At 41.4% G+C, this 26,631-nt stretch overlaps 1 protein-coding gene across 2 annotated transcripts; it reads left to right on the top strand.

Annotated features, from left to right (window-relative positions):
• The first annotated feature begins 14,088 nt into the window (after positions 1-14,088).
• On the top strand, positions 14,089-25,794 carry LOC124649926 (ubiquitin carboxyl-terminal hydrolase 9-like). 2 transcript variants are annotated; one of them, XR_006986834.1, is made up of 14 exons: positions 14,089-14,392; positions 15,588-15,812; positions 16,823-16,967; positions 17,584-17,643; positions 17,763-17,858; positions 18,307-18,705; positions 18,781-18,921; positions 20,162-20,332; positions 22,242-22,499; positions 22,587-22,732; positions 24,192-24,743; positions 24,832-25,108; positions 25,225-25,652; positions 25,729-25,794. XR_006986834.1 is itself a non-coding variant. In XM_047189496.1 (13 exons), the coding sequence occupies exons 1-13, from the start codon at positions 14,244-14,246 to the stop codon at positions 25,402-25,404; spliced, it is 2,799 nt and encodes a 932-aa protein (XP_047045452.1). In that variant the 5' UTR covers positions 14,089-14,243; the 3' UTR covers positions 25,405-25,789. The 2 variants fall into 2 exon arrangements, 1 of the variants encoding a protein (XP_047045452.1); XM_047189496.1 differs by having other exon boundaries at positions 25,225-25,789.
• The last annotated feature ends 837 nt before the right edge of the window (positions 25,795-26,631 follow it).

Here is a 26,631-nt window from a genome sequence, read left to right as displayed (position 1 = left end):
GGGACAACATAGACAACAGATAATGGACTCCTCTTTAATGCATAAGCATTCAACAACAGTTAATATTCTCATAAGAGATTGAGGATTAGTCGTCCACACTGAAACTTCCACCATGAATCATGGCTTTAGTTAGCGGCCCAATGTTCTTCTCTAACAGTATGCATACTCAAACCATTTGATTGTGAAAACCGCCCTTACTTCAGACATGACGAACATGCATAGCAACTCACATGATATTCAACAAAGGTAAAAGAGTTGATGGCGTCCCCAGAAAACATGGTTACCGCTCAACAAGCAACTTACTAAGAAATAAGACACATAAGTACATATTCTTCACCACGATAGTTTTTAAGCTATTTTGTCCCATGAGCTATATATTGCAAAGGTAAAGAATAGAAATTTTAAAGGTAGCACTCAAGTAATTTACTTTGGAATGGCGGAGAAATACCATGTAGTAGGTAGGTATGGTGGACACAAATGGCATGGTTATTGGCTCAAGGATTTGGATGCACGAGAAGAATTCCTCTCAATACACGGCTAGGCTAGCAAGGTTGTTTGAAGCAAACTCAAGTATAAAAGGTGCAGCAAAGCTCACATATGAACATATTGTAACTATTATAAGACTTTATATTGTCTCCTTGTTGTTCAAACACCTCAACCGAGAAAATATCTAGACTCTAGAGATCAATCATGCAAACCAAATTTTAACAAGCTCTATGTAGTTATTCATTAATGAGTACAAGGTACATGATGCAAGAGCTTAAACAAGATCTATATGAGCACAACAATTGCCAAGTATCACATTATTCAAGACATTAAACCATTTACCACATGCGGCATTTTCCGTTTCCAACCATATAACAATGAATGAAGTAGTTCAAATTTCGCAATGAACATTAAAGATGAAGCTAAGAACACATGTGTTCATACGAAACAGCAGATCGTGTCTCTCTCCCAAACAAAGAATGCTAGGATACGATTTATTCAAACAAAAACAAAAACAAACAGACGCTCCAAGTAAAGCACATAAGATGTGACGGAATAAAAATATAGTTTCACTAGAGGAACCTGATAAGTTGTCGATGAAGAAGGGATGCCTTGGGCATCCCCAAGCTTAGACGCTTGAGTCTTCTTAAAATATGCAGGGATGAACCACGGGGGCATCCCCAAGCTTTGACTTTTCACTCTTCTTGATCATATTGTATCATCCTCCTCTCTTGACCCTTGAAAACTTCCACCACACCAAACTTGAAACAAACTCATTAGAGGGCCAGTGCATAATTCATATATTCAGAGGAGAAATAGTCATTCTTAACACTTCTGGACATTGCACAAAGCTACTGAAAGTTAATGGAACAAATAAATCCATCTAACATAGCAAAACAGGCAATGCGAAATAAAAGGAAGAATCTGTCAAAACAGAACAGTTCGTAAAGACGAATTTTAAAGTGGCACCAGACTTGGTCAGATGAAAATGCCCAAATTGAATGAAAGTTGCGTACATATCTGAGGATCACGCACGTAAATTGGCAGATTTTTTTGATTTTTCTACAGGGACTACTGCTCAAATTCGTGACAGCAAGAAATCTGTTCCTGCGCAGTAATCCAAATCTAGTATTGGTATCAAAGACTTTACTTGGCACAACAATGCAATAAAATAAAGATAAGGAGAGGTTGCTACAATAGTAAACAACTTCCAAGACTCAAATATAAAATAAAGTGCAGAAGTAAAATAATGGGTTGTCTCCCATAAGTGCTTTTCTTTAACGCCTTTCAGCTAGGCGCAGAAAGTGTGTATCAAGTAACATCAAGAGACGAAGCATCAACATCATAATTTGTTTTAATAATAGAATCATAAGGTAACTTCATTCTCTTTCTAGGGAAGTGTTCCATACCTTTCTTGAGAGGAAATTGATATTTAATATTACCTTCCTTCATATCAATGGTGGCACCAACAGTTCGAAGAAAAGGTCTTCCCAATATAATGGGACAAGATGCATTGCATTCAATATCCAAGACAACAAAATCAACGGGGACAAGGTTATTGTTAACCATAATACGAACATTATCAATCCTCCCCAAAGGTTTCTTTATAGCATTATCAACAAGATTAACATCCAAATAACAATTCTTCAATGGTGGCAAGTCAAGCATATCATAAATTTTCTTAGGCATAACGAAATACTTGCACCAAGATCACATAAGGCATTACAATCAAAATCATTGACCCTCATCTTAATGATAGGCTCCCAACCATCTTCTAACTTTCTAGGAATAGAAGTTTCAAGTTTTAGTTTCTCCTCTCTAGCTTTTATGAGAGCATTTGTAATATGTTTTGTAAAGGCCAAATTTATAGCACTAGCGTTGGGACTTTTAGCAAGCTTTTGTAAGAACTTTATAACTTCAGAGATGTGACAATCATCAAAGTCTAAACCATTATGATCTACAGCAATGAGATCATTATTCCCAATATTTTGAAAAATTTCAGCAGTTTTATCAATTTCAGCAGTTTTAGCGGTTTCGAGCAATTTTGCACGCTTAGCACTAGGAGTAGTAACATTGCCAACACCAATTATTTTACCATTGATAGTAGGAGGTGTAGCAACATGTGAATCATTAACATTACTAGTGGTGGTAATAGTCCAAACTTTAGCTACATTATTCTCTTTAGCAAGTTTTTCATTTTCTTCTCTTTCCCACCTAGCATGCAATTCAACCATCAATCTAATATTCTCATTAATTCAAACTTGGATGGAATTTGCTGTAGTAACAATCTTATTATCAATATCCTTATTAGGCATGACTTTCAATTTTAAAAGATCAACATCAGAGGCAAGACTATCGACCTTAGAAGCGAGAATATCAATTTTATCGAGCTTTTCCTCAACAGATTTGTTAAAAGCAGTTTGTGTACTAATAAATTCTTTAAGCATGGCTTCAAGACCAGGGGGTACACTCCTATTATTGTTGTAATAATTACCATAACTATTACCATTAGAAGCAGGATATGGCCTATAGTTGTTACCAGAATTGTTCCTATAAGCATTGTTGTTGAAATTATTATTTTTAATGAAGTTCACATCAACATGTTCTTCTTGGGCAACCAATGAAGCTAAAGGAACATTATTAGGATCAACATTAGATCTACCATTCACAAGCATAGACATAATAGCATCAATCTTATCACTCAAGGAGGAGGTTTCTTCAACAAAATTTACCTTCTTACCTTGTGGAGCTCTTTCGTGTGCCATTCAGAGTAATTTGTCATCATATCATCAAGAAGCTTTGTTGCCGCCCCCAAAGTGATGGACATAAAGGTACCTCCAGCAGCTGAATCCAATAGGTTCCGCGAAGAAAAATTCAATCCTGCATAAAAGGTTTGGATGATCATCCAAGTAGTCAGTCCATGGGTTGGGCAATTCTTTACCAAAGATTTCATTCTCTCCCATGCTTGAGCAACATGTTCATTATCTAATTGCTTGAAATTCATTATGCTACTTCTCAAAGATATAATTTTAGCGGGAGGATAATATCTACCAATAAAAGCATCCTTACATTTAGTCCATGAATCAATACTATTTCTAGGCGAGAGATAGCAACCAATCTTTAGCTCTTCCTCTTAAAGAGAAAGGAAACAATTTTAATTTTATAATGTCACCATCTACATCCTTATACTTTTGCATTTCACGTAGTTCAACAAAATTATTAAGATGGGCAGCAGCATCATCAGAACTAACACTAGAAAATTGCTCTCTCATAACAAGATTCAGTAAAGCAGGTTTAATTTCAAAGAATTCTCGCTGTAGTAGCGAGGTGGAGCAATAGGTGTGCATAGGAAATCATTATTATTTGTGCTAGTGAAGTCACACAACTTAGTATTCTCAACAGTACCCATTTTAGCAGTAGTAAATAAAGCAAACTAAATAAAGTAAATGCAAGTAACTAATTTTTTTTGTGTTTTTGATATAGAGAACAAGAGAGTAAAATAAAGTAAAACTAGCAACTAATTGTTTTGTGTTTTGATATAATGCAGCAAACAAAGCAGTAAATAAAATAAAGCAAGACAAAAACAAAGTAAAGAGATTGGAAGTGGAGACTCCCCTTGCAGCATGTCTTGATCTCCCCGGCAACGGCGCCAGAAATTTAGCTTGATGACACGTAAAGCACACGCCCGTTGGGAACCCCAAGTGGAAGGTGTGATGCGTACAGCAGCAAGTTTCCCTCAGTAAGAAACCAAGGTTTATCGAACCGAGTAGGAGTCAAGAAGCACGTTGAAGGTTGATGGCGGAGGAGTGTAGTGCGGCGCAACACCGGGGATTCCGGCGCCAACGTGGAACCCGCACAACACAATCACAGAACTTTGCCCCAACGTAACAGCGAGGTTGTCAATCTCACCGGCTTGCTGTAAACAAAGGATTAGATGTATAGTGTGGATGATGATGGTTGTTTGCGAAGAACGAGTAAAGAACAATTGCAGCAGTTTGTATTTCGGATGTAAAGAATAGGACCGGGGTCCACAGTTCACTAGCGGTGTCTCTCCCATAAGATAGCGAGATGTTGGGTGAACAAATTACAGTTGGGCAATTGACAAATAAAGAAGGCATAACAATGCACATACATATATCATGATGAGTACTATGAGATTCAATCGGGGCATTACGACAAAGTACATAGACCGCTATCCAGCATGCATCTATGCCTAAAAAGTCCACATTCGAGGTTATCATCCGAACCCCTTCCGGTATTAAGTTGTAAACAACGAGACAATTGCATTAAGTATGGTGCGTAATGTAATCAACACAAATATCCTTAGACAAAGCATCGATGTTTTATCCCTAGTGGCAACAACACATCCACAACCTTAGAACTTTACGTCACTGTCCCAGATTTAATGGAGGCATGAACCCACTATCGAGCATAAATACTCCCTTTTGGAGTCACAAGTATCAACTTGGCCAGAGCCTCTACTAGCAACGGAGAGCATGCAAGAATATAAATAATTATGATAGATTGATAATCAACTTGACATAGTATTCAATATTCATCGGATCCCAACAAACACAACATGAAGGATTACAGATAGATGATCTTGATCATGATAGGCAGCTCACAAGATCTAACATGATAGCACAATGGGGAGAAGACGACCATCTAGCTACTGCTATGGACCCATAGTCCAGGGGTGAACTACTCACACATCGATACGGAGGCGATCATGGCGATGAAGAGACCTCCGGGAGATGATTCCCCTCTCCGGCAGGGTGCCGGAGGCGATCTCCTGAATCCCCCGAGATGGGATTGGCGGCGGCGGCGTCTCGGAAGGTTTTCCGTATCGTGGCTCTCGGTATCGGTGGTTTCGCGACGAAGACTATATGTAGGCGGAAGGGCAGGCCAGGGGGCCACACGAGGGCCCCACACAACAGGCCGGCGCGGCCAAGGCTTGGGCCGCGCCGCCCTAGTGTGGCGCCACCTCGTGGCCCCACTTCGTCTCCCCTCCGGTCTTCTGGAATCTTCGTGGAAAAATAGGCCCCTGGGCGTTGATTTCGTCCAATTCCGAGAATATTTCCTTACTAGGATTTCTGAAACCAAAAACAGCGAGAAAACAGAATCGGCTCTTCGGCATCTCGTCAATAGGTTAGTACCGGAAAATGCATAATAATGACATATAATGTGTATAAAACATGTGAGTATCATCATAAAAGTAGCATGGAACATAAGAAATTATAGATACGTTTGGGACGTATCAAAAACCCGTGGCATATTATAGTGAGAAGTTGGATGGCGCACGCCTCAACTATCCTATTTATGACAAGGTGCTCTATGCTTTGGTTCGTGTTCTTTAAGTTTGGCAACACTATCTTTGGCCAAAAGAGTTTATCATCCATTCCGACCACGAGTCTTTGAAGTATTTGAAAAGCCAACACAATTTGAACAAACATCATGCAAAATGGGTTGAGTTCATTGAGTCCTTCCCATATGTAATCAAATACAAGAAGGGCAAGGACAATGTAGTGGCGGATGCTCTTTCCCGCAAAAACACCCTTTTGCTTACTCGCTTGGATTTTCATGTCTTGGGACTCGAAGAGATCAAAGAACTCTATACTTCCGATTCTTTCTTTGCACCGATATTTGAGAAGTGTTCCATTGACCGAGGACTCGATGATTTCTATTTGCACCAAGGATTCTTGTTCAAAGGGAACAAACTTTGTATCCCTATGTCCTCGCTTCGCCTTTTGCTCTTACAAGAATCGCATGGAGGTGGTCTCATGGGTCACTTCGGAAGAGAGAATACATACGCCATGCTCTCGACCCACTACTATTGGCCAAGAATGTACCGCGACGTGGAACGCCTTTGCCGCCGGTGCACCACTTGCTTACAAGCTAAGTCTACCTCCAATCCTTATGGTCTTTATACGCCATTGCCTATACCTTATGCACCATGGACCGATATTAGCATGGATTTTGTACTAGGGTTGCCTCGCACCAAACATGGTCATGATTCAATCTTTGTGGTAGTGGATAGGTTCTCTAAGATGGCACATTTCATACCTTGCCATAAGACCGATGATGCTTCACACATTGCTTCGTTGTTTTTCAGGGAAATTGTCCGCCTACATGGAGTACCGGCAAGCATTGTGTCGGATCGAGACGTCAAGTTCATGAGCTATCTATGGAAGTCACTCATGGCAAAGTTTGGAGTGAAGCTCTTATTCTCATCATCCTCCCACCCGCAAACGGACGGACAAACGGAAGTGGTCAATAGAAGTCTCTCGACTCTTCTACGCATACTCGTGAAGAAAAACTTGAAGTCATGGGAAGAGTGTCTCCCACACGCGGAGTTCGCCTACAATCGAGCCAAACACTCTACTACATCAAGGAGTCCCTTCATGGTCGTCTACGGCTTCGAACCTCCAATGGCACTCGACATACTACCGCTTCCCCTTCATGAGAGAACGAACATGGACTTCGACAAGCGCACCGCCGCCATGAAGAAACTACATGAAGAAACAAGAGCAACCATACAAGAACATGTGCTTCGTCAAGCTACACGCCTCAACGCTAAGAAGAAGGAACGCATCTTTGAGGAAGGCGACCTCGTTTGGATCCACCTCCGAAAGGAAAGATTCCCTCATGAACGCAACTCAAAGCTCAAGCCAATAGGAGATGGCCCCTTCAAGGTCCTCAAACGCATCAATAACAATGCTTACGTCATCGACATCCCGACCTCCAAGTAATTGGTGAGCAACACGTTCAACGTGTCGGACTTATCGCCATATCATGAAGATGAAGAGGAACAAGAGTCGAGGACGACTCTTTCCCAAGGGGGGGGGGAGATGATGCGGGGTGGCCTTCGGACACCTCCACACCAAGACCAACAAGTCCCCCAAGTGGACCGATGACTCGGGCTCGAGTCAAAGCGCTACATGATAAGGTGAACTCGCTCCTCACCACCCTTGATCTCGGTACCCCGTTGGATGGAATGCTACCTCATGCCGATGTGTTTTGTGTCATTAGGTACAAGGAGACTAAAGACCCCGGAGAGGAGGGCACCCCATGGTCAAGGGAAGGAGAGGAGCATCAAGTCATGAAGATGGACACAAAGCTGGACCCGACGTCACTCGAAGCGCTCGAAGGAAGAGAAGACGCTGGCCGGTCCAGGACCCGGTCGACCGGACCCACAACCGGGCCACCCGGTCCCAGACCCGGTCAACCGGCCGCCAACCGGATTTCCCTCGAGCTCGTACCGGAAACCAACCGGACGGAAAATCTGCGAAGTTTCCGGTTGGCGACCGGTCGACCGGACCCATGACCGGACCACCCGGTCACTGGCCCGGTCTGACCGGCCCCAGGACCGGATCTGACGAGAAGACCCCACCAAACTTCCTAAGTTATGTACCTTTTCGCCTTGCTGGCTATGTATGCCTATAAGGGACCTGGACCCCTCCCTTACCCCTTAGACATAATTTTGAGCTTAAACCAACTTTGAGCTTAGTCTCCCTAGGGTTAGCATCCATCTTGGACAAGCATCCCTCTGTAATCAAGGCCATCCTTGTTGTTGATTTGGATATTCTTGATTGAGATTCTAGTGCAAGGCACTCTCTCTCCCTCACCAATCTCCTTTCTCCAACACCAATCTCTCACCGGGAATTCTGCCGCGTGCCTCTTCCGGGTGATTCTATTGGCGTGGTCCATCGAGCCACGGGGTAAGTATCGGGTGTATCGGGTTGGTGTGCGTGCATGAGTACCGTGTTCTTCGTGTTCTTCGTGTTCCTCGCGTTCTCCCACCTTTTCCCCTCGATCCTTGGGGTCAAATCACGAGATCGGGCCAACCCCTAGATCTCAGATCTCATCAAGGACTGCCGAACTTTTCTAGCACTACATAGATATGCAGGGCATACCAGCACGCACACAGTAAACAGAACCCCCCAGGGGCCAAGGAGTGAGATTCACCTTCCACCTCCACCCGCAATCACGGACGAAAATCGACACCAGTTGCAGTTGGCGGCAACTCCGCAACCAGGTCCTTATATCGACACCAGTGGTGCGGTCTCGATGATTCAGAAAGGCAGACTATCTAACAGAGGTCAGAAAGTAATCTCGCGGCAAGTTTTCATGGCAAAGAAGATACCTCCATCAACAATCGAGTACCTGAACTGGTCAGGGCAAGACATCGGCTTCACTATAGCTGACCACCCGCAACAGGTTCCACGACCAGGATAGTCTGCTTTGATCTTACCAGCGGTTATCGCAGGATTCGACGTTTCACGAGTGTTCATTGATATCGGGAGCAACTTAAACATTATGTACGCAGATACATTGAGGAAGATGAACATATCCCTGGCAAACTTATTACCAACTGATACACGTTTCCATGGTATTACACCGGAGAAGCCCCCCTATGGACTTCGTCTTTGTTTCGGTAAAATATTGACTTCGACTTTTATTTCATCCAATTTCGAGAATATTTCATTTACAACTTTTTTGAAATACAAAAGCAGCAGAAAACAGGAAACTGGCACTATGGCATCTTGTTAATAGGTTAGTGCCGGAAATCATATAAAAGTGCAACAAAGTGTAAGCAAAACATATATGAATTGGTGTAAAACAAGCATGGAGCATAAAAAATTATAGATACGTTTGAGACATATCAACGGTACGGGCGGGCTCCCCCCGTACCGATGCCCGCTAAACTTACTGGAAATTGTCATCGCATCCTTCCTTCGCCTAGATGCATAATTCAGTGCTAAAATGATTTTTTATCGCATCAAAATACCATAAAATGATAGCTTTTATTTATATTTCATCATTGCCTTATTATTCTGAGATCTTGCGTAGACAAGCATAAAAAGGACGCGATAACGCGGTGAAATACAAAAATCCTATTGCTACTCAACGATATCTTAGTAAAATAACTGTGCGAAAACATGCTAAAAATGCACTCATCAACGTCCCCAAGCTAGACTTTTGCTCACCCCCGAGCAAGATAGAAGCTTAATGGACAGAGTCATCTTTGTTCATGAAGCGTGAGTCGCTAAAATAAAAGAGGCATTTTTATGAACAAATTATATCATCGTATATAGAACTAGAGAATGAATCACGCCACACTATTCTCATACTCAAATGACTTAGAGGTCTCCACACCTTTCAAGTTCGATAATAAACATGAAGACTACTTTCTTCACATATCATAAGATCATGAAGCTTAGCTTTTGTATGAGAACTACGAGCAACTCTTTTTAGTTTATTTGTTTCTCTTTTCATAAACAACTTGATAGCATTACACTGTTTTCACAATCATTTTCTCCTTCTAAAATTTGCTCTCACATGATTAAACCAATGATCATAATATGCTTTATAGAATATTTTCTTCTCATATTCTATCAAGACTTGTTGGTGTGAAAGACCTTAAAATCATTATCATGGTGCAAGCACAATTATACCCATCCTAATTCATACATCTAAATACGATAATCATGATTCAATCATACTTCAAATATAATAACTGCTCATAATTCATTGGATAAAAATCCTTCGCTCTCCAAGGGAAATTAAACAAGCACTAATGCAATCTTTATCGAAATTCGAAACTAAATGCATACGGGAAAGTAAACATGCGAGCTATAAAAGAAAAATTACAAGGTGTTATAGATCTCCCCAAGCTTGGAATAAAGTCAGGTGGGATAAAATGATCCTTGCGATTATTTGATACCGTTGCAGCTTCAGGGTGGAGGGATGGGGTTGGAGACAGTTGCACGAAGCTTCCTATTCGACTCCTCCAAAGCAGATTTGTGTCGGAGAGCTTTCTGCTGCTCAGAACGCGTGGAGTTCATTGCATCAGTCATTACTTCTACTACGTCATTGATCTCCTTCTTGTTCCCCAGGTCCAGGAGGCGCCGACGCACTATTTTTCGATGAAAGAGCTCATTCTTTTGGTGCTTCTCGAGTAGACTAATGCACTGTTAGTCCTCATGAGGGGCTTGCTTGGTGGAGCGGGTTCATCATTGAGTTTGAAGTCCCACCCCTCCACTGGCTTCATGCTGATGCGATCACCTTCTTTGTTTGTGAAAGTGTGAGCGGTGGTCTCCTCATAAGTTACTACATCAACACCATTATGCTTACGTTTCGGTGGCACGTAGTTGGTAGATATGGGCTTTAGAAACCACCTCGCCCCGGCTTCCAGTGTCGTCGCGAATAGCAACAAACGCCAGCGACACACCGAGAAACTTATCTTGCAAGATTTGAAGATTAGCGAGAAGCCCAAGCTGCCAATGTAACTGTTACTTCTCCAGCAGACTAATGCGCTATTTAGTCCTCATGAGCGGCTTGCTTGGTGGAGCGGGCTCATTATTGAGTTTGAAGTCCCACCCCTCCATTAGCTTGACGCTGATGCGAGCATTCAACGTCACCTTCTTTGTTGTGAAAGTGTGAGCAGTGATCTTCTCATAAGTTACTACATCAACATCATTATGCTTACATTTTGGTGACACGTAGTTGGTAAAGATGGGCTTTAGGAACCACCTCACCTCGGCTGCTAGCGTCGTCGCGGATAACAACGAACGCCAACGACACAGCAGGAAACTGATCTCGCTAGATCTGAAGACGGGTGAGAAGACAAGCTACCAATGTAACTGATCTCGCCAGAGCAAACCCGCCTCATTAAAAATCTTCCAGTCCCCTTTGGTACACTGGAAAGAAAAGAGTGCGTCTCGAAACTTGCTCGCCAAAACACAGATAGTCTGGCATCACGGTTACATCTTCCACTAACTATGGATAAATAAAAGCGGGCGGATCATCTAACCAGAAACTATTATCTATATCATCTAGTGATTTTGACACTAGATCCGCAGCTATGTTACTCTCCCTAGGACAGTGGCCTAAGCGTGACGAAGCAAATCCTGCCAAGATTGCTCGACACTCGTCGATAAAAGGCATGCCCACGATCATGTGCTCCTCTGGTTCCATGAAAGCCTGGACAACTTCCAATGAATCTGTCTCCACATATATATGGTTGCACCCAATTCTCTTAGCTAGCCGTAGACCGACTCGGACTACCTGAGCCTCCGCAGTGGTGACATCAATAACCCCCTCAATCGGGATCCTACAAGCCGCTATAAATTGGCCAGTGGAATCTCGGATGAAACACCCCGTCGTTGCCCTCCTTGTGTCCAAAATTTACCGCTGCATCGGTATTTAATTTTACAAAACCCAACGGTGGTTTCATCCAGCCCTTTTTCTCACCTCCCCCGTTTTTCTTCTTCGCCTTTACACAATTCATAACCATGGCCTTGATAGATAGAGCAGTTCTGCTAGCCAAGGGCACGTTTCCGCCATGTTTTACTTCTCTTCTTCTCCACCATATAAACCAAGCAGCAATGACTATGATTTCATGAATTGGTAATCCATTCAGGCCTTGTGGTGCTCTCAACTTAGTCATCAGAAGGTGCTCCAACACCATGCAACCTGATAAATCCACCTATATAGCATCCTGTATAATTTCTGCCAGGCCTAGAGCTCTCCAAACAGATTGAGCTTTTTCACATTTAAACATCATATGATCTAAGTCCTCCGCTCCGCTCTCACATAGGGGACACTGCCCACTTCTTTCGATATGACGATTTGCTAAAGTACACATGCATGGAATAATGCCATGCAAGGCACGCCAAGTAAAAATCCTTACTTTTGCAGGAACCACTAGCTTCCTGGTTTTTTGCCAAACCGGGTTTATGTTGGAGCTACTTTGCTGATCTCCTCTCACAACACGACTTCCATATTGGTGCTTCCATTCCATGCGGTAAGCAGATTTCACCGAAAAGATGCCACTCGATTGTAATGCCATGCTACGGTGTACTCCGTTTCCCAAGGTGACAATGGTAACGCCATGATTTTATGTGTGTCGCAGGGATAGAAATTTTCCTCCAACAACTGTGCGTCCCAACTCCCAGTCATCGGATTGATTAGATCTTCTACTTTGCTGATCAGTAGGTGACCTCTGGGTGTAAGCACCTTCCTTGTTGGACTATTTGGTAACCATGGATCAGCCCAAACATCAATACTTGCTCCATTCCCTACACGCCATATATACCCGCGTTTAAAAGTTTCCATTCCCGCCATCAGACTCTGCCACATGAAAGATGCCCCTTTCTTCGGACCCGCTTTTAGTATCTCTCCTGTAGGATAATATTTAGCACTAATAACTTGCGCACATAAGGAAGTAGGATCAATAGTCTCCAAATTTGTTTTGCGACCATCGCAAGGTTAAAGCAATGCATGTCTCTAAACCCCATGTCGCCTTCCTTCTTCGGAGTGCACATCTTCCACCAAGAATACCAGTGCATAGCCTTCTTTCCATCCTTTTCTCCCCACCAATATCTAGCAATGGCGGCCGATATAGCCTTTATAATACCGTTTGGGATTTTAAAAACTAACATGGCATATGTGGGTATTGCATGGGCCACCGCCTTCAAGAGAATTTATTTTCCTCCCATAGATAGATTTTTCTCATTCCATCCATTTATAATTTGACAAACTCGATCCATCAAATGTTGGAAGCAATCTGATCTCTCAATTTCCACATGGGAGGGAAGACCCAGATACTTCTCCGTTAAAGCTTCAAAATTAATATTTAGCGCTGCACACACTGCTTCATTGTCCGCCACCAGGGTATTGGGACTGAAAAAAATACTTGACTTTGGGTCACTCACTAGTTGGCTAGAACTAGCACAGTAAGTATCTAACACCTGTCGAAGAGTAGTCTCATTCGCCATATCAGCCTTCATCAAAATCAGGGAATCATCGGCAAAGAGTAAGTGAGATACCGACGGTGCCCCCGGCACACCCTGACACCTCGTATGCGATCCGCTTCTTCTTCATGCGTCAACAAACTTGAGAGACCCTCCGCACAAATCAAAAAGAGATACGGCGATAAAGAATCGCTTTGTCTTAAACCCCTTGTAGGTACAAAACTATCCGTTTCATCTGAATGAACCACACTCTGTAATTAACTGTAGTGACACACGACATGATAAGCTCCACCCATTGTTGTGTGAATCCCAACCTTCGCATCATATCCTTCAAGAACCCCCACTTCACCCTATCATATGTCTTTAGCATGTCCAGCTTAACAACACAATAACCATTCTTTCCTTGCCTTTTCCCTCTTATTGCATGAACACACTCATAGACCACCATGACGTTATACGACCTGGTACAAAAGCGCTCTGCGACACACTGATTATTTCAGGTAATATCACCTTTAATCTATTAGCCAAAACTTTTGAGATGATTTTATAAAGAACATTGCATAAGTTTATTGCCCTAAATTGTGTAATCAACTCAGGTTCATTCATCTTTGGTATCAGTACGATTGCAAGACGTCCTTTGTTGGTTTTAATAAAGCTAGCCACGATGGACTAAAGAAAGAAAAAACGATTGTCCCGATCCCATACATAGTGGGCAACTCTCGTTCTCACCGACATGTGGGACGGGAGAGTTTTTGACCCACACGCCATTGATACAACCTGCCCTGTCGCACGCGGAAGGAGTTCGAGGCCTATTATATCAATCCCAAATATTGTTATTTTCTGTCATCCTTTGTTTATTTCTTCTCCTTCCCTCGTATACTCTTCGCCTTTTCCCATTCCGTCCAAATAAACGCCCCGAGCTACCAAACCCTAGGCAGGTCTCGTTTCGATCCGATTCGACTCGATCTCAGTTGCGCGCGTGCGTGATTGGATCGGAGGGGGATGACGATACCCAGCGCCGAGGGGTTCCTCCCGGCGGCGAGCTGCCTGCCGTGCACGGCGGAGGAGGAGCGGGCGGCCGTCGAAGCCCTCACGCGGGATGCGGAGGCGAATGTCAAGGACGGCGATCTCCGCTACCTCGTCTCGCAGAGGTGGGCGCTCCAACTTCCTACTTATCCCTGTATTTTTCCTTCGCGGCTTTTTTGCTTCCTCGTCGAATGTGTTTGTGTTTCCGGTTGATAACGCGGACGCCTTTGCGGATCTTACGCGCGGAGCTATTTATGGCTTGAATTGGGACATGAGATCTGACGCATTTTCCCGTGATACCGTCTCCCGATCGAATATATGCTATGGCTTAGGCTGGTATTGTTGGGGGCATTAGTATAATTATCTAATCCTGAACGCTCTCCCGTTTCTGTTGCTGTTTCCTTGGAAATCGTGGGTTTTATAGGGGTGACGGTAGCTTATGATTCAAGGCAGATTTATCTCTTATGTTGTAAATTGGAGATTTACGAGTGCCCTTGACTTGATTCACCATGTAGGTTTTAGTAACGCTATATATTAACTTTGTATATTAGTGTCTAATGATACTCTGCTCTATTGTTGCGTAGCAATAGAAGCCTGCTCATGCTGCTTCGGCGGCTGTAATAGGTGATTTGGGAGGGATTCTAATCATTATATTAGAGAAAACTCTTCAGTTCATCTGTTGATTGAGCAGACATTATGTATGGCATGAGTATATTGTTGAGCACTTATTTTTTTTAGATCTATTGTTGAGCACTTGAAGTGAATGTATATAGGCCTCCATGCCTTCATACATTAAGATATTTGGCTACTGATAAAATGATATGGTGTACAGTCAAGGAAGATAAAGGAAATCGATTCACATTGACTTAGTTGGCTTTGCTGTCCTAAAATTAAGGAGTTATAAGTTTGATATTAGAAAAGGGCTTCATTTATAACGTTACCTTGTCTAGGAATACAGACATTGATAAAATTAAAGTTGCGTTTCAGTATTCCTGTCTACGAATGCAGATACTGAAATCCAATTGATCGCTAGTGGAAATTGCAAGTTCCATATAAAACCCTGCAAATTAATTTGTGCTGCAATGTTATGTTGTCTAAAATAATCGAATCCCCAAACAAGCCCTTGTTGGTTTGTTGCTGGTAACTGTCAGTACCTTTGTATTGCACTTATGGCTGTACATATCATATCTGCATTGGAGTTTGTATAGCCTGTTTGAATTTAATTTATAGAGCCTTCTGCCTTTCATCAAAATGGTTACTTTGCATATTTCAATCCCTTGGTTTGGTTATTCAACTACACATTTTATGTACATTTTGCAGCTGGTGGACAAACTGGCAATCTTATGTGGGCTTACTCAGTTATGGGGAGAATGACACTGACATTCCTCTTCAACCTACGAGTAGACCTGGGGAGATTGATAACAGGAAGCTTGTTTCGGAGGAAAATAGCAGTGGCAGTGAAGAGCAAGAGCTTCAAAGAACCTTGAGGGAAGGGGAGGACTACACTTTGGTGCCACCAGAAGTTTGGAGAAAGCTATATGACTGGTATGCTATTGCAGTGCAATGTAATATATGCATTTTCTTGTTTTTGGATAGTCCCATTTAATGCATCTAGTCTACGGAGCTCTGGTAGACCAATAATTTCTTCTCTGTCATCCTACCTGTTGGATTAGCTCTTTCATTGTTATTCTCCTCATGCTTGTTACTATTAGTTCGGCACCACAATATGTAATTATGCCACTTGTGAGTTGAACTTTGGGATGTCTTTTGTTATGTTGTCTTGTTTATTTGTATTTCATGATAAACTTATGTGCCTTAGTTCCCACTTCTTTTGTTGTGGATTGTCATCCATCAGTAACAGTTCCATGTTAAACACAATTGGTTTAGCTAGGGGTCCTGTGTAAAAAATACTCTTGCGCTAATTTCCGTGCCAAAAAACAATAGGCATTATAGAATGGAACAGAGGAAGTATTCATGTTGTCCAAGCATGATTACAGAATCATGTAGTCCCTTTATTGGATCTTTTAATTATAACAACTTCTTGCAGATGTTAAATCGCTGATGCCAATGACATGAAAGAGAAAGGGGCATATAAGAAAAACAAGTAAAAGTAATGTGATTTCAAAGAACAAAATTCTAGAGCTACAAACATGGGGACGAAGCGGTAAATAATGTAATGTCGAAGAACAAATTTAGAAAGCTAGAACAATGTGTATCGGGAACGTATGAATTATTTGATACTCCTCTAGTTCTCAAACAAATAATTGACGCTTTGGACATCAACACAGTCTTCAATAGATGGTTTTGATCATAAATTTTGTACTATGGGACATGTGTAAAACCCAAGATAGTCATAGTATTCTCAAAATACTTGGAGATAAATACTTTTGATTTTCAAGTTTCTAATTTAGATGTTTAAAATGATATAGGCAGTCAGAGTGTAAAAGCTTGACTGAAGGTATGCCCGTAGTGTCAACTATTTGTGAACTGCAGAGTACTTAATGTATTTAATCTTCGATGCCATCAGTTACTCATGAGGTGGATTGATGTTTCAGGTATAAAGGTGGACCAGCGATATCAAGGAAAGTGATTTGTGAGGATCCAACTTCTAGGAGATACATAGTGGATGTCTATCCCCTCCATTTGACACTAATTGATGAAAGAGACAGCTCTGTGCGGACTATCAAACTAAGTAGGAAGGTAAATTAGCTTCAACTTATTGCTTTTTATACAATTATGTGTAACTATCCATCCAGGCATCCACATGCAAGCTGAGGTTCTTCTCATAGATTTATGATTTGTGATAGATGATCTGTTGGCCAGTAGGTTACACCGCTACATTACTGAACTTAGATGGCCATTCACATTTGTAATCTTGTTTTTTATTTATTGCATCGTGGATGATAAGTTTAAGATCCCGAATTTCTTTTGTAAGGTCGTGCCAAAAAACGAAAAACTCAATTGGGCTCGTCTATCTTTCTTTCCTTATTTTTGACTTCTCTTCTTTTGTTCTCCGGAACACTATTTTGGGGTCTTGATATTTTTCGTTTGCCATTGGTGACGGAACAATAGTTTGTTACAACTAACAAGATATCCCAAATAGTAATGTCACATGGTGGTATTTGAAACTACTTTGGATTGACAGTGCATGAAATGAGATGAATTTTATATGAGCTACTTCCCTTGGTACTGTTTTGTATTCAGCCCGATTCCCTTGGTACTGTTTTGTATTCAGCCCGAAATTTAATATGCCTTTGTTAGCAATTTTATTCTTGAACAATTATTATTTTTTACACCTGCTTTCTGATGCTTCCAGGCCAAAGTTCATGAGCTTTACAGATTGGTTTGCTCAATTTTGGCTGTAGAGCAGTCCAAGGTATACTCATTGCCATCTATGTATCCGAGATGTTTATGCCTTCTACTTTTAGCAGAGCTGCAGCATTCCTATGCTTATTATATCTTCCATTTTGTTTATTCTTTGTTTTGATGATTCAGATCCGCCTCTGGGATTATTACCAAAAGACGAAGAACAAAGAGCTGACCAATCAGAGTGAGACACTCGAGGAAGCTCAACTTACGATGGATCAAGAGGTATTATGTTATTATCATGCACTCTTGTCTTTGCTGAAACATGTGGCTCCTGCTCTTTTGCTGCGTTGCCTTGCATCCCTTTCTCCTCCAGTCCGATGGTGTGCTGTTGCACTACCATTTTGTACATGGCTATAGCATCCACAATTAAGTAGTAATAAACCCTTGAGTTTGTTCTCTTCTTATGTTGACGTAATTTGCATTTAATAGGGCTATCTTAGTATCTTATGGTATAACTCTGTTTTTCAACACTGGTAAAAACTGGCGAAAACAATATCTAGTGTGAGTTTAATTTTGCAATAGTTAAACCCACTTTTCGGGTGGGTTGAATCTTACAATCCTTTCTGTTTATGTAAAAATGTTCTCCTTATACATGATTGCCCTTGGTTTACTTGCTTTGCTATTTTCTCTGGCTTGGCTGAAAGTCCTTCGTCTTCCTTTATGCTTGCAGATTCTCCTGGAGATTAGTGTAGATTATACCTGGTCATCTGATCTTTCTCCGAGATGTACCAACAATGAATTTGCATTAGTTCCATTGGAACCCTCCACATCATCATTCTCAATTGCTGGAGGCCCTAACATCTCGAATGGTTATTCATCTAGAATTGGCTCCAGTCTTCCTCAAGATAACCACTTTAATCCTTTATTAAGGGACACAGAAGATGGGTATAGTGGTTTCAACAATGGAACAAAAGATGAAATCCATGGATTGACTGGGTTACATAACTTGGGCAATACATGCTTCATGAATAGCGCCATACAGTCCTTGGTACATACACCTCCATTGGTCGAGTACTTTTTGAAGGACTACACTCAGGAGATAAACACGGACAATCCGCTTGGGCTGCAGGTACGAGCTTATTTCTACCCACTTGGGCAATGTGATGATGTCATTCCTGACATTTGGGGATTATCAATTGTGCAGGGTGAACTTGCAGTAGCATTTGCTGAACTACTGAGGAAACTTTGGTCGGCCGGTCGCACTTCTGTACCTCCACGTGCATTTAAGTCGAAACTTTCTCGTTTTGCTCCTCAGTTTAGTGGATATAATCAGCACGATTCTCAGGTTTGTGATATGCGGAATGTATTGGTTCAGATGTTTATGCTATTTCAAGTTGGAAGAATCAAATACATCTATTTAAGTTTGTTAATGTACTGGTTCCTTTTTATTGTGTTAGTGATAATGCTAGAGTAGCAAGATGTCCTATCTCTTATTTTGAGACCTGATGTCCTATCTTCTGTACAAAGTATATCTGGTTTCCAACTTTGTCTCAGTGCTTTGATCAAGCATGTTTCGTTATGACACCAGTACCATATCACCTGTTTGATACTTGGTAACATTTTGGTCCCTTAGTTCCTGAAGCATTGATTATGTTTTCTGTTCTTCCAGTTTCTAAATACCTCTCTTCCATCTCCATAACTTGTTTCCTTCGTGCCCCCTTGGCTATAAATTATGAAGCACCCACACTCGGACATGACCCAGGGGTACGTACAAGGGGACATGAGATGTGACATTGTCCAAAAACAGCCATATAGAACAATTAAAGAATGCTATGCAATAAGGTAAATATATATAATTTATAAGAATGCGTGACGAGATCAAAATGCTGCCCAATCCCCAAGTTCACCCTCCTCACTCTCAAAACCAGCATTGGTGCTACCAGTCCCAGCTGCATATTTGCTGCCAGCCGTGCATCCATGCCACTGCCCCTAGATGCAATGCTCCGTAGTCAGCAACAAGAACAGCATTCAGCAAAGAGCAACTGCAGTCCACAGCAAGCAACAAAAGTAGCGGACACCTTGCTTGAGCTTACTTGCTGCCAGATACCAGGGGGGGAGCTGGGACCTTGGGGGATTTGGCAGCGGCGAGTCTAGGAGTGAGGACCAGTGAATCCAGGGGGCAAGTGGAGCCTGGAGTTGTGCTTCCCCATGGAGATATAGGGTGTACCTTTAAGTATATGGCGTATCCAAATTACCTTCTCTTTTGTAATCTTTATTAGATATATGGTGCATCTTAAATATCAGGGGTGGACCGTGTGCTAACTATTTTTTATTCTATATATATTCTGCTTTACTTTATATTCTCATGCGTGCCTTGAATACAATATTTAGAAAAGTTAAGGCATGGTTTCTTTTGAATCTGCCGGTTCTCAGTGATTTATTGGGCCTTGTCCCATTAGCTGTGTCACTGTACTCCAGTATGGTGTATATATAAAACTGCATTTTTGCTGTTTTTGTTTTGCCATGTTTTGTGAAACATTAAAATATGATATTCTCTTATGTAAGAATTGTCCTGTTTCCTACAGGAGTTGCTTGCATTTTTGCTGGATGGTTTGCATGAAGATCTCAACCGCGTGAAGAAGAAACCATATATTGAAGCAAAGGATGCGGATGATCGTCCTGATGAAGAATTTGCTGAAGAATGCTGGAATGACCATAAAGCTCGAAATGACTCCATAATAGTAGATAAGTTCCAGGTAAGTACATTTCAGATTTGAATGATAAGGTATTCATGCTGCCTTGAGAATTATAATAATAGGAGCTCATTGACATCTAAGTTAAGTATAATTGGATGAACATGTGAAAGTTAGTCACTGCTAGGAACTAGTCGGCTTTGTGATCTCTTGCTTCGACTACATCTGTTGTTTCTTTTGGGGTCTGTTTGTTTAAATGTAGCTGCGGAAGGTTGTGGAATTTCAGCTTTCCTTTAACAAGAAAGCTTATCTACATTTATCCTACAATATTTATCATGTTTCTGACCGTTGATCGTTAAGACCGTGTTGTTTTGCTTGCCTGATGTTCGTCTGGTTAGTCAATGAAAAATGAAGTAGCCAGTACAGCGTTAGGTGGTTCGTGATCTATTAGTTTGATTATCAACTGTTAAGGGTAAAAGACACTGTAGGTCCTTAACTTGTATAGATTGTTTGACTAGGTCCCTCAACCTGAAATTAGGTCCTTTGGCTTTTAAGCGAGGTCCAGAACTGGCTTTGCTTGCTGACATTGATTCTATGTTGGAAATTGTATTAAATGCTGATGTGGCATCTAATTGTGTGACTGCTGTTTTGGAGATAGTAGTAGGCAGTTCCACAAAAAACTGCCCCTGCGCTCTGCTATCCTACCACTATCTGATGGCCAACATAAAGGTTTGCTTACCTTCTTGGGTTCTTGCTCCTCAGAATGGGATAAGAAAAAGATACACATAGAAGAACAAGAGCTATCTTATGTGTGTAGCTTCTGAGTTCGTAGAGCATCGAAGACACCCTAGGTCCAGGCGGCTTTGCCATTTCACTGGGTGGAGATGCTTCCTGGTAGATTGGTTGCTCTTTATACTCCAGTTGTCTCTACTGCGATCGCAGGCACTGGGGAGCACAAGAACAGCAGAGTTCTTTGAAAACCACAGTTTGTGTGAGATGCAGATGCTGCTTAGGAGCACCGCTATCAGGCAACAACAGATACGACATACTTGTCCAATTGTGCACATAGCTGAAGGGTTTGTCTTGGCTCATTGCTTACAGATATCATGAACCACATTCTCTCATGACATCTCCATTGCCTTCCAGACATTTTGTCCAAATCTGATATGTTAGTGATATTTGATATGCATGCTGATTTATTGAAACAGGGGGCTTAGGTCTCTAAAAACAAGAAAACTCATTGGACATGGCAAAGTTGCTGCCCTTGTTTTTTTTTGAGCTGAAAACTGTAGGGAGGCCCTGGCAGTAAATTTTATTAATAGAGAAAAATATGTACAAGATAGAAGAAAAGAATGTACAAAATGGCTTAGCCCCAGGGCTACATGGTGGCTATGGCTTGGTGGTTGGCAATATTGCCGATGCTGCTAGCACATTGTGGCGGTTGAGCTCACTATGAATACGTGTTTGTACGAGGGTGATATCATTGTGTCCAAAAGGTGCTGGTTGAATTGTTATATGGAGAGGAGGGAGAACGCTTGCCACATCAGCCAGTAAATTTTATTGTAGAGCTCACTTAATCTATATGTCCAATTTTCAAGTCTAGGGATCTAAATGTTCACTTTTCAACTCTAAGGATCTACTTGAACTCTCGAATATCTATGTAAGATTAGGGGCATACACTGCACTGTGCTTGTTATTAATAACTCACTTGTTAGTAAAATTTGATGGACGCAAAAATATTTCTCTGAAACTTCATAAGCGTCTCTAATTGCCCAGAATGCTTCACTTGCAAATGATTACAGTAAGACTGGATATGAAAGTGAACCACAATATTTCATTCTTGCTCTTTGGTTTAATTATATAACAATTAGATTGCCATTTCTCTTGCTTCATATGTGTTGACTGTTCGCCAACAAGATTACCTTTTTCGCATTCTCTACCGTAACGACTATTTCTTTATTCAATCTTTCAGGGACAATACAAGTCTACCTTAGTCTGTCCAGAATGCAACAAAATCTCTGTTACCTTTGATCCATTCATGTATTTGTCACTACCATTGCCCTCAACTGTTACTCGAATGATGACTGTGACTGTATTTAGTGGTACTGGGGAGTTTCTTCCCATGCCTTACACTGTTACAGTACAAAAGAATGGAGCTTGCAGAGATCTCTTTAAAGCCCTGAGTGATGCATGCTGTTTAAACGATTCCGAGACATTGTTACTTGCAGAGGTAAAATCCATTTCTGTCTTTGCTTGCCTTGCCATTCCAGAAACTCAAAAGTGTAGTTTTTCATTAACGGTTACTCATGTTCCTCAGGTATACGATTATCGGATTTACCGTTATTTCAGTCCATCAGAGCTACTTCATAGCATAAAAGATGGTGATCAGCTTGTTGCTTATAAGCTTCCTGTTGGCCATGAAAAGCTTTTGAGGGTTGAGATCCTGCATCGGAAGGTGGATAGGTAAGAGCCATGCAAATGTTCATTTGTCATATCTAAGGCTCATTTTCCCCTTTGTGTTGTGGTGCTCTTGGATGGTGGAATTTAGGAAGTTAGGAGAATCTTGCCAGTAAGGTTTTCTCTTGCATCTGAAAAATGCTCCCAACGTTACCATATCCATAAATAGAAACAGATAAGCGCTTTTGATGAGGTTTCACCACACCAAATGGATCTGTATGAATTTCCTCATGTTATTATTTCCTGGACACTTGAGCCCTAAGTGGTCCCACTCTGCACGCATTGCATAGATGGTTTCAGCACAGCAATCACACCTTCTTCAAAGGGGTTCATAAAATGTAGCTGATCTCAATTTGGTCTTTCAAAATTCCTACATGGAGCTGGAGGCTGACAAGTGTTGATTGTGGTTTCAGTTTGTATAGCCAAAAACACGATTAGAGGCTGGACTTATCTTGATTGTGTGGATTCTGCCTTGCGGTCATAGTATTAAAAAATAGACAGATGATTGAATTATCAGCCTGTAGGTTCACAGGTCTGACTGCCAGTTCGCCGATTGATTTATTGGACTGGTAGTTTCGGTATCCTTCTAGCCCAGCTCCGTATTTTTTTTTCAGTTTCTCCCTCTATGTGGAAAACCTTGATCTTTTGAATGAAGGAAAATAATAATTTTTACTAATGAAATAGAGAAATAATAAGGCGGTCAATTAAAATAATGACTGTACTTTGAACGTGAAATAAGTATAGACTATATTTCTAGTGTGACGTAGAGAACCTCATTTGGTGAACTCTGGTGGGCAGTGTTTGATTCTTGCTGATCTAAAAAAAAGGGGTTTGATTCTTGCGAGAGCACCATTATTTAGTGCTAGTGGGAGGAATGGAGATTCCCTCGGCCGATTGGACCGTTCCTGGTTTCCACCGGTTTAGGTTAAAACCGATGTTTGGATCAGACTTTGTCTGGTTTGCTTCCTTGTCTGGTCCTTCTGTCACAATAGACCAAAGAAATTGCCCCTTTGCTTTATTCAGGTAGAACTGCCTGCCAGGTCCAAATATTTCAACTAGGCTTGCGGCTGCATATTTAGAATTGCAACTGCAAGATCGAGATCGATTGGGAAAGAGTAGACTGGAAGTTGATACATATCTTCCTCACTTGCTGGACTCTTGTCTTCTTTTTATCGGCTGGTTGGTGTTAACAACGCAGGAGAAAGCCACCAAGTAAGAAAAAAAGAGGGTTTCCTTGTGTAGTTTCTACTTTATACTACAGCACTGTACTTGATAGATATTCCTTCTAGTACACCTTTTTGTGCTCATTTAAGTTGCAGCTATCCTATAAAACTGAGATCACTTATTCCTCCATTTTTACTTATGTCTTGACTTCTGTGATGATGTATTTGTTCACAATTCTGTTAGTATGCTTGTGAGAATTACTTTCCAAATGAGGCTTATATGTGCTTATTATTTCACCCAGATTTACTTCAGAGCCCCAGTTTAGTATTGCTAGGAAGCTTATTGGAAGCCCTCTGGTGACTTGTATTCCTGTTGACTCAACAAGAAAAGTTGATGTTTATGCGGCTGTCTCTGCGGTGCTGGCTCCATTTGTACGAGCAAAAGTGCATCCTCCTGGCGATTCCATGCTGAATGGTAGCGGGCCAAGTTTGGATGGTATTGTACTAACTGATAATGGCGCCTCATGTGAGAAGGGTCTTTCTACGTCGAATGTGGATGAAGCAATAACTGATGCTGAGCTTTTGCCCTTTAATCTTTACTTGAGTGATGATAAAGGTCATGCGAGAAATCCTATAGATGAAGATTCTAATCATGTTTTGGGGGCAACCATGAGGTTATTGATGGACTGGTCTGTTAGAGAACATGAGATATATAACCTCAAGTACATGGAGGATCTTCCTGATGTTTTCAAGCCGGGATTCATGTCAAAGAAAACCCGGCAAGAAGCAGTCAACTTGTTTTCATGCTTGGATGCTTTCCTGAAGGACGAACCTCTGGGCCCTGATGACATGTGGTTAGTGTATTTCCTGCTCTTTTATTTGACTACTGTTACCGACCTTCAGTTTCTGATGGCTTCCACTGCTGCCTTGCATCTGCAACAGGTACTGTCCTAGCTGCAAGGAGCACAGACAGGCCAGCAAGAAACTTGACTTGTGGAGGTTGCCCGAGATATTGGTGGTCCACTTAAAAAGGTTTTCATACAGCCGTTATATGAAAAATAAGCTAGATACCTTTGTGAACTTTCCAATTCATCATCTTGATATGAGCAAGTATGCGAAGCACACATCCAGAGGCGACCAGCCTCCCATCTATGAACTATATTCAGTGATTAATCATTATGGTGGTTTGGGAGGTGGTCACTATTCTGCCTATGCGAAGGTGCTTGGCCTGACTTTGTGCTATATTGTTGTTACACATCCTTGTCTTGCATACTATTGTAAATATTCACCTATGGGTTTCCTTAAATTCATTTTATGTCCATTTTGCACTTGCAGTTAGTAGAAGAAGACAACTGGTATCATTTTGATGATAGTCATGTCTCCTCTGTCAATGAAGAGGAAACTAGGACATCTGCGGCTTACCTGCTCTTCTATCGGCGTCTTGATGGCAATTCTTGTCCAATGTCTGAAGATGTTCTTGTTGACACTGATATGGTTGATTCTCCGGAGGCATAGATTATGTTCGGATATCAGTATGGCTGTGGTTTTGTGCACCTATATGGTGCTGGTGCTATGAACACTGTTACCGAGATTTTGCTGGTTTTAGGGCCACTATTGGTGTTAGGTATGTCCTTGAGCCATTGACGGTTTGTTGCATGAACGTGGATCTTCTTCCATATGTTGGAGCCCTTATATGATTGATCAGGGTTTCCAGTATCACCTCTCATCTTGACAAGTAGATTCACAAGCGTCACTGGCTACAGGTAGTATGTCAAACCTTTGAGGATATGTTGTCGCCTTTGGGAAATATACGTACTGTCATTATTTCTATCAATGTAGGTGGTAAACTGATACTGTAACGAACTGAATCGACCTAGTGGAGCTGAGATGTTCTGCATTATCTTAGGCCTGTCTTGTGTGTGATGAAGGGGACGACAATTTTCGGAACCTGGGTACTCCTGATAACGTGATGAACAGTAAAGAACAGTAAAAACATACTCCGTTGGGTTTTAAATACTCGTCGCATATTTATCAAGTGAAATATATAAGCTAAAATATGTCAGGTTCATTGAACATGGCACAAGTATTGAAGTCTGGACTGCTGGAGGGAATAAATAAAGTAAAAAATGAAACAAATTTGGCATGTAGAAGATGTATACCAAGTTTAAAACTTAAATATGCATGAAACAGTTACCAAGTGTAAGTTTCATTCTCTTTTTTGTCTGTAGAATTGTGTGATTTATCTCAATTTTTTCTGAAACTTAGAAACACGAGTTGGTTCATATGTGCCTTTTTGGTGATTTATGGGCACATATGTACCGGTCTTCGTCGTTCTCCAGCACTGATTGAATCCCGTTCCCCAAACCAACGCTATGAAAATGAATTGGCTCGATTTGTCGTTCGATGTGAGCCCCGATTCAGTTCCTCCTGTAGAAATTATCCCCTCCCTCTAATCGATTTGTGGTTCCAATATCACGAATTAGTAGCCGCCGGCGAGATCCTACGTTGAGCTCCGCCCCTTCTGTACAATTCTAGTTTTATCCTCATGTTTCCTTTTGTATGTTTGTGGAGATCATGTTTCATTTATCTTTTTAAGTTTATGAACTTCGTTCTTGTTGTTTATCTTATGTTTACATATTCCAAGAATAAAGTAACAAGTTTTACCCATTTTGAATGTTAGAAAGTTGTTATATCACATGTAGATTTTTTCAGAACACTGTTCACCAAATAAAATATTTAATT

This window comes from Lolium rigidum, chromosome 4 (assembly GCF_022539505.1).
Source record: "Lolium rigidum isolate FL_2022 chromosome 4, APGP_CSIRO_Lrig_0.1, whole genome shotgun sequence".
In the NCBI taxonomy this organism is placed as follows: Eukaryota; Viridiplantae; Streptophyta; class Magnoliopsida; order Poales; family Poaceae; genus Lolium; species Lolium rigidum.
The sequence above is the reverse complement of the archived record's forward strand: the minus strand, read 5'-3'. Positions and strand labels throughout refer to the sequence as shown.